We start from the raw sequence: 9,266 nt of genomic DNA, 5'->3' as shown, positions 1-9,266 counted from the left end.
GCTGAGCCACCACTGGCACTGTTTCGTTTCGTTTAGTTTCAGTATCCGTATTAGCCAATTATGCAGGCAGGCTGTATTGTGTATATTCCAGCCGGCAGTGCCTTTCGGAGGAGGAGTATCAAGTTTACAGCGGGCTGACATTGTTACGGCAACAGAGGAACTGTCACTCGGCGGCGCAATCAGGGCGGGGACAGGGGGCATGTCCCCACGAATTTTCAGGAGGGGGACATTATAATCAAATGGTCCCCCCACAGTTTTGGATCACCAATGATTTTAAACGAAACGAACCCTCAATATAAACAAAGCCGCAAGTAGTGTGCGCTGTGGTGCCGAACTGTACGTGCGTGCTGTGCGTCGCGTGCGACATAGCGAGCGATGCGTGGCTGTGCGTAGCGTGCGGTTGGTTGCAGTGCAATGCGTGTGTGTTTTGTGAAGTGAGAACCTTTTTTATTGTGTGAACTAGTGCGTCACACGAATGGTTCTTTCCCTTTTTTTGCAGATTTGATTTCATTCAAGTGCATATTGGCAGCACATAATAATAATCATGCACAACTGAGAAAAATGATATCTTGATAAATTTTACAGTACCGTTACTTTTTAACACAGTTTTTTTTTATCTGTATTTAAATATTCTTATTGCAGAATCATCAGAGAAAGTATGCTTTATGAAAGTTTAGGAGATTCACTCACATTAGACCCATGCATTCAAAGCTGGAACAACGAAGCTATATTCATGACAAAGAGGGACACTTGTAATGAAGCATCGGGTTTTAATAATGTAATTTCCATTGCAAATTGATGAATATTATATACACGATTATATGATGTACTGACAACAATATAACGTCACCAAGTCTATTTGTGATCAGCCTCAACACCAAAATGATTGGATTTTCTGGCTCTTTGTTTGTTTTCTTGATTTATGACTGGATGCATGGACACCCATTCTTCGTATCTTATCACAAACCAAAATGCGGTGTGTGTGTGCTCTCGTTAGCCGTGCCTCGTGCGTGCAGTCGGTAAGCATGCGTCCAGAACCTGTGAGTGAAATGTGTGTGTGAAATGTGTCACAGGAGAGCATCGTAGCACTGATGGAACCCCCCCCCTGGCTCACAGGCAGAAACGCATGCTAACAGGGGGTCTAAGTTTCAAAAATATCCCCCACCCCCTTCCGTCGTTTGTACTGTGATGTCCCCCCCACATTCAAAATGGCATTTGCGCGCACTGACTGAACACCTGTCCAGCGGACAAAACATTGCCATGCTTCTGTTGTCTTCAAGAAAAAACATGAGAAATTAAAGTCATGTCAATATAATACAATATATGATGATATTAAAACCATCAAATTGGCTTACTATATTCATAGCATGTCTACATTCCAATACGTATTGGAAAATATTGCAATAGCGAAGTTTATGTTCGTATTGGCCAATATATTGCAAGACGGTTTTAAGGTCGCAAAATACTCAACCCCTCCGCGGTAGGCTAGGTAGAATCCTATACATGGCACTGGATGGATTGAGGCTACAATGTGCACAATGAAATTGCAAAAGATTTAAATTGGTTGGAAAGAACGTTTATGCTCCTTAATGTATAAATTGCTATGGCCATTCTTGTATTTCAGTGTGGTACATCGTACTTATGCAACTTGCAGTGCATGTCGGCTGGTGTAGTACGGTGTAGTTTTTGCCTGGCGTTTAATTTAGGTTACAGTGGCAGCCTCTCTATTTTGGACCTGTAAGGTTTGCCGTAGGTAAAATGGGAACATGAATGACTTAGCAATATTTCTGTCTTGCAATAGTTGTTGACTATATTTAACGTATGATATTGGAGCTTCCACTCTTTATTTAAGACACTCAATGTACGCGCATCTCGTCTGGCAAACTTTCATAATGATACCCAACGAAACATTTCGATGAGAAAGTTCTGATACCATCCAGTGTATCGAATAAGGCGCTACTACGTTGTCGCGTATTGTTCATTTCCACGGAGGCGACAAGATACATTTCTAGTCGGGTAGCTTGTCGGAGACAAGCAGCTTTTAATAGTAGGCAATTTTTCATAGTTTCTACGATCGCAGGCCGCTGCTGGGAACACGAGGTTAACATAGATAAAGATGGCGCTGCGGAGTGACCACCAGATAAACTATAGCAAGGCTTGAAACTACTAAAATGCTTCACTAGCCAGCAGGCTAGTGAACCTGCTCAAATCTATAGCCGTTAAAAATATCTCCAGCCTACTTTTCTTGAAGTGCCGCGCTGAGGCTACGCAGTGAGCCAAATTTTGCATTTTGCGGGGCGAGGTGGGTGACGGCGGGGTGAGGTGGGTGGATTCTGCGAGTTTTGATTTATAGACGCTCGAGATGCAATTATCGTGCGAATTCTTGATGTTGAAGAAATCTTAGATTCAGAGCATAATAATTCATTATCTATATCATTATATATATAGATTATATATATATACTAATATATCAATTATTATATATATTACATAATATATATATTATATATCAAAGAGCTAATAAATTAACCTAGAGTTACACACAGGAAATAAGTGGATATTTTACGGGCAATATTATTATACTTTGTTGCGGTCTAGACTGTTCATGGTATTGCGTTAAGCAGGCATTTTTTGGTCTCTAAAAATAGACACGTGCTGTCTTACGATACTCCTTAGGCCGAGATATTGGAGCGTATCAAATGCCTCCAGGCCTCAGCTTTAGAATTATTATTGCCTGTGAATTAGCATATTTCCCAGTTTTCCATGTACACTGCTAGGTGATATATTAAGCTCTGTAATTATATATACAAATACATCAGGTCTATGTTTAGAGAAGAATATCCTTATCAGGAACGATGTGAACTATTGTCAGGTCTACGGAAATATGACAAGTTCATGTTTAATTTGAACCGTTTGTGAACTATCGTCTTTACTCTAGGTAATTCTCTACTACAGTTAAGGTTTGTTAGTAGTTAGGTCCAATGCTCCAGTATTAGAGTTATAAGTAGAGTTATCCTGTTTGTGCTTGTGTGAGATTTGTAATAAGTTGTATTGTTAGTTGAACTGAAATATAAGCACATAGAGCTGTTTGTAGTTGGTATGGAACATCGTTATTATAAAAGGCATTTAGGATCAGTTACAGGAATGTGGTTTAGAGTTATTTTTCATAACGTACTGACAAAACCATGGACTACATTATTCCACGGTTTTAAGATTATAGACACAGAGACTGGTTGTTATTACCAGCGGGTGATTCCAACTCCGTAAAGTAAATTTGAGTTTCATAATTGATATTTAGCAACCGTCAAATTGAAATAATCTTCTTTGAAAGGGGTGGGAATCTGTAGTGTTTAACCCTGAGGTCAGCTGAAACGTAAACTAAGTTATTAACCGTCAACGAACGTAAACAGAAAGTAGACAGAACCGCTATTGCCGATAGATCACTGTGAGGGGAATTGACATTGACTGCATGAGCTTGTGATAGAAGCAGCCATGGTGTTTGGGACCAGATTTTATTGTCTGAGGTACAATGTTATGATGTTTTTAGTCTAGGTTTTGCATTTTATTATGTATTGCACACGCAAATCTCATTTATTATGACTAAGTTCGCATCGGAGTTAGTAAGTTGCCTGACCAAGAGTACTGAGTATATGTTATCTGGTTTAGGCTTCCCACTCGCGCAACGAAGGGCTGGTCAGACGACATTCTACTAGCCCATTATGATTGTCGTACTTAGCTCGGGCGAGCGGATGCGAGCGTTTAGTTTCAAAGCCCTGTATAGTTAAACATTATGCTTGAACGTATATATAAAAACGTATGCCGCCTTGGCTTAGTCCACAAAACGGTCTTGCTAGGTTCAGACATCAGACAATCGAGTCTGATGGCAGTCAGAATCTGTATAGACAATCAGCTCGGCGCGACCTCGTCCGGCCCAGCCGCTTACCGCCTCAAGACAAGGAGAAATCAGAAGTAGAGGAGAGAAGAGGCGAGCGAGGAGTGGGGGGGGGAAGAGAGTGAAGAGAGAAGCAGAGAGAGCAGAGCGCTGAGAGAGGAAGGAAGAGAGCAGAGCGAGAGAGAGAGAGAGAGAGAGAGAGAGAGAGAGAGAGAGAGAGAGAGAGAGAGAGAGCGAGAGCGAGAGAGAGAGAGAGAGAGAGAGTGTGATCGAGTGAGAGAGAGAGAGAGGGAGGGAGAGAGAGCGCGCGAAGGGAAGAGAGAGCAAGAGCGAGAGAGCAAAAGAGAAAGAATGAGAGAGACAACGAGGGAGAGCGAACGCGGCGATGGGAGGGTGCTCTTGATTCGTTTGCCAGTGAGTTTAGCATCAGAACACCTGTCGTCAGGTGAGCGCTGTCGCTCTGCGGCATTTGTTATATGAGGTATGTTTAGGGTTAGGGTTAGTGTTAGGGTTAGGGTACTCTTCTGTAGTGCAAGTCTGGTACACTTTGTGTATACATATATGTACCTCGGGTACATATCTGTAGTACCTGATACGACAACGACCCCTTCAGCGTGACTGCAGTACATGGTCACCGTCTATGTGAATCACTAGTAGTAGTAGTAGTACTATTAGTATATTAGTAATAGCATAGATATAGAAGAAGATATAGATCTTCTTCTATATCTATGGTAATAGTATTCTTGATCGACCATGCAGGTAACCTCAAGGAGCGCCATGGAAAGTGTGGGAAAAGTCACTAGGTAAACCAAGCTCATTTATACTAGTTCTTTGCTTCTCGTACTAACCACTAGAAACCTTACAGGCTTACTTATAACTTGTCATTTAACTAATATAATATACGCAGTGGCTGGAGGTACGGCAGCCGTCGTTCGTTGAAGCTCCTTTTTGGCGTTAGGGTTAGGGTTCTGGGTTCTAGCTCATCTAAACTCTCAATTTTATTATGCGTTATTTCAAAATCTGGCACCACCCGCCACCATCTTTGTCTCGTTAAGTATGAAAGCGAATGGACTGCCGTACCTCCAGCCTCGAGACATTAAGATACGGCTGCCGTACCCGTAGCCACAGCTTATAATATATATACTTTAATACTTTAATACTTTAATGCTGGGTCGGATGAGTAAGCTTATAGCTTTTTTGGACCCCTCTATGTGATATAAAGCATAGCAGTGTCTCAGGTGGTCTTTTGACCCCTCAAGATGTATAAGAAATGCTGTTCTTGTACATATGTTTTTGGTGGTGCGCACATAAGAAGAAAAATAGGACTACACTAACAGGAGGTGTCAAACTTATACTGATGCCACTGGTTGCTGTTGAGCCGAGATTTGAAGATGTTTAGACTCTCTGATATGACCACTTCACTTGGAAGATTGTTCCACTGGTCTACGACCCTAAATTGGTATCTCAGCATAGAGTTCTCTAATAAATTGTTATCAGTAGACCTGGGTTTATAATTAGCAGAGCGCCCTAGACTGCCGGGTGCAAAACTCTTACTTCAAGCCTGCCCGTCCTTCACCTTGCTTCCCTTGTCCCTGAGTCCCTTGTCCCTTCCCTTGAGTAGGGACTCGGTCTCCTTTTTCTTCTACCGCCCTCAGCTCTCTTCCCTGCCGTTTTTCCGCAGTCGCCCGCCCCTCTCTCTTTCTTTCTCTTTCTCAGCAAGCTATATTATGCAGTTGTCTTCAGTCAGCGCTGTACGCCTGAAACGGTGCTCGCGCATGCGCAATATCCCCAGAGAAGAAGAATATTTTGCGAAAAAAATTCTGAATTTAAAGGGGAGAGGAGGTATTCTAGCAGAGAGATAAATAATAACATTCTATCAGTAGACCGCTTCTAAGAAATAGGAAGAAGACCTTTCATGTAAGGTGCCAGCTGCATATGCCAGTCAGTACTCAATCTGGCTACGTTAAACGGTTTTCCTGGTTACTACAGGCAGGGTGCAAAACTTTTACTTCAAGCACTCCTGTCCATCACCTTGTTTTCCCTCTCTCAACGTTAGTGCATGGGAGAAGTAATGTAGTGTGTAGTCATGGAAACTATACTAATCTTGGAAATCCGCGATAAGTTGTCATAAATTGTAGAACAGATCTCCGCAAGCTTCTGGCGAATCTCTGCTCAAGATAATAATATTTTCTCGAAATGATGAATTCAAAATACAGAGCGTATGGTCCAGAGTAGAGTATAGAGTATACTCCTTTAAACTTAAAAGCGTGCACCTATAGTGCGCTCTCTTTCTCCTCCCTCCCCTGTGTGTGTGTGTGTGTGTGTGTGTGTGTGTGTGTGTGTGTGTGTGTGTGTGTGTGTGTTCCCAGATCACATTCTTCAATATCCTGTTTCACAATGGTGTTTCCCATATTCTTCTTCATAGTGTAGCAATACATTGGATTGTTCTTGCCAATATGCATAACTTTGCACTTTCCCATGTTAAAACGCAGCTGCCACTTATCTGACCATTCACACAGTTTGTCTAAATCCTCTTGTATTTGCTCACACTGTTTCTCGTCATAAACGGCATCGAACAGTTTCGTGTCATCTGCAAATATTTTAACATAACTGTTTACAACTTCTGGCAGGTCATTTATGAATATGAGAAATAGCACTGGACCTATAGCACACTACCCTGGGTACCCCGCTTACCACGTTTCTCCACTCTGATTTCGCTGAATTATATGAGACGCACTGTTGTCTATAGCTGGTATTGACCTTTGAATCAACCGATCCTAGAAAGTCCATGATCCACAACCACAGTTTGCCGTCTATACCGTAGGACATAAGTTTGGCTCCTAATCTCTTGTGAGACACAGTGTCGAAAGCTTTGCTAAAATCTAGGTATATATTATCGATTGGGTGACCACAGTCAATAAACTCTTACCATTTGTCAAACACCTCCAGTAGCTAGATAGTACATGATCTTCGTGGCCTAAAGCCATACTGTTGTTGTGAAAAAAGGTTGTTGATGTTCATATATTCCATAATGTGGTCTCTCACAATAGATTCACACAGTTTACAAATCACTGAAGTCAGGCTAACCGCGCGGTAGCTTCTAGGCTGCTTTTTATCGTCCTTTTTGAAGATAGGTGATACATGAGCAACTTATCAGTCTTGGGGAATGGTACCTCTTAGTAATGTCTGCTCAAAGATCATAGTTAGTGGAGTAGTGACATTTTCCCTACATTCAAAAAGGATGGGTGTATAGCATCTGGTCCCGGAGATTTGTCCGTTTTTATTTTATCCAGTTTCTTGCGGACCATTTCTTCTCGAATCAACAGTGTGCTGATCGTGGGTGTCTCCCTTGGGATTTCATATGTAATGGTGCAATCAGTATTGTTCTCCCTCGTGAATACATCACTAAAAAAGTTGTTGAGCACATCAACCTTTTCTTGTTCTCCCTCAGTCATGTTTCCATCAGGTTTCATCAAGTCAGTAACACCAGAACGTGTTTTTGTCTTTGACTTAACATATTTCCAGAACGATTTCATGTCCGACTTGCATTCCAGGCCTATCTTTCTTTCATAATCCGCTTTTGCTGATCTTACACCAGTTGTGCACTTATTCCTTGACAGTTTGTATGCATCATAATCCTTATATTTGTCCTGGAATTCCAGTATTTTGACCAGGCCTTTCTTTTACCTGCCACACTGTCTGCCACATCCTTGTTCATCCATAATGGTCTAGCACGACTTTTCCCTCGGCTCCTTGTTTTGGGAATATATGTGTTTTCATTGCCTTGTCCAAAATAACTCTAACGGTCAGCCAGTTGGCTTCCACCTCATCAGAACATAAAACCTGTTCCCAGTCTATTTGTCCGAGATCGACTATTCATAGCAGCATAATCACTTTTGTAATATTGGAATCTAGGGCGCACGTTCTCACCAGGTTTTAAATAACAGTTGAAGTCAAACAACAGGATACAGTGATCACTATTCCCAAGCGGCTGGTCGTATACAATATCGTAATTGTCGATCATGTTTTCCTTGTTGGTGAATACCAAGTCCAGTAGGCTTGGCTTCTGCATGGTTGCCTCTGTATCTAGTCTCCTCACTCACATGTTGGTACAAGAAATTATCTTGCACACTGTCGTAGAACACTGATGCTGGATGTTGATCATGAGCTTCCGTTCTACCGTCTACCCATCATATCTTCTTGTAGTTGAAATTGCCCACTACTAATGAATGGCTATAGCCAGCGTTGCTCACGTCGCTTAGAAGTTTGCACAGAACATCATTATTTGCAGTGGTACTAGACGGGCTTCTATACACTCACCCAACTAACAGTTTATCACTCTTATCAAGCTTCACTCTGCGCCATACCGATTCCTCAAAGTTAAGATGATCAAACCGATCCACTGGCACTGCTTGTAAATTGCAATGAGCATATATCACAACTCCTCTGTTACCGCTCTTGCCTGGCATAATCCTGTCGTAGTTTGCAATGTCTAAAATAAAGTCGCCCTTTGAACGTAGTTTGTTCTTGGGGAAAATCTCACACAAAGCTATCAACTCCGGTTGCTCAAGCACCACATACGACATCGCGTGTTTATTAGTCAAACAATCAACATTTGTAAACATAACTTTCAACTTGTGCTGGTTAGTCTGAACTTGTGAGTTGAAATTATATATACTCGCAAAATGGCCGCCTCCGGCGGCCATATTTGCTCGTTACGCTGATGAGACTACGATGATTTCTCTAAATCCCGGCTCGATTCATAGTAATCTTTTAGTGAAATATTGACTTGATACGAAGACAATAATAAAAGGATCCTGTTACTAACATAAAATTTTCTGTCCCGGTATATTCATTTCTATATAAAACACTTTGTACACACCTTCTAATCCATTGATTGTTTTTCTCTTCAAATTAAGGCTAATATAATATAGGGAACCCGCTTAATACGATTATTTTTCTTTGGCCCGTCAGTTTCGTACTAACGGGGTGCGACTGTAGTAATGAATTGTAGTAATTATTGAATGAGGATCGAGTTTAGGCTTTGCAGTAATACTAATTGTATCTATTTGTGAACAATTTAACGCTACTAAAGTTCTTAATTATACTGTATACATACTAGACACTGCTCGTTGCCACTGCCGTAGACACTGCCGTGCTGCGAGTATTGCTGCATGGATTGCTGGTTTCTGGGACGGCGTTGCTCTGAATGGAATCTATATAATAATTTGAGTAGTGTCGTTCTGTTTGTTCCTGCATAACTTCTAGGCGCGTGCACGAATTCGGCTGAACATTTTCATGCTTCATTCCTACGCACTGTGTACTTACTTCGCTGGCTGTAGACTTACAAACGCGCAGCCACAGGCTAAGGGAT

The 9,266-nt window shown here is 41.7% G+C and overlaps 1 protein-coding gene across 1 annotated transcript in view; it reads left to right on the top strand.

Annotated features, from left to right (window-relative positions):
- LOC106808466 overlaps positions 1 to 9,266 on the top strand; it is a 32,120-nt gene that overhangs the window by 2,183 nt on the left and 20,671 nt on the right. Inside the window, exon 2 of the mRNA XM_014811200.1 lies at positions 4,652 to 4,695. Coding sequence (XP_014666686.1) covers positions 4,670 to 4,695 — 26 coding nt within the window. The 5' untranslated portion in view covers positions 4,652 to 4,669. The remainder of the gene's footprint in view (positions 1 to 4,651; positions 4,696 to 9,266) is intronic.

Source organism: Priapulus caudatus, unplaced genomic scaffold (assembly GCF_000485595.1).
Source record: "Priapulus caudatus unplaced genomic scaffold, Priapulus_caudatus-5.0.1 Scaffold279, whole genome shotgun sequence".
NCBI classification, from domain to species: domain Eukaryota; kingdom Metazoa; phylum Priapulida; class Priapulimorpha; order Priapulimorphida; family Priapulidae; genus Priapulus; species Priapulus caudatus.
Note: the sequence above shows the minus strand (reverse complement) of the source record. Positions and strands in the feature narration are given on the sequence as shown.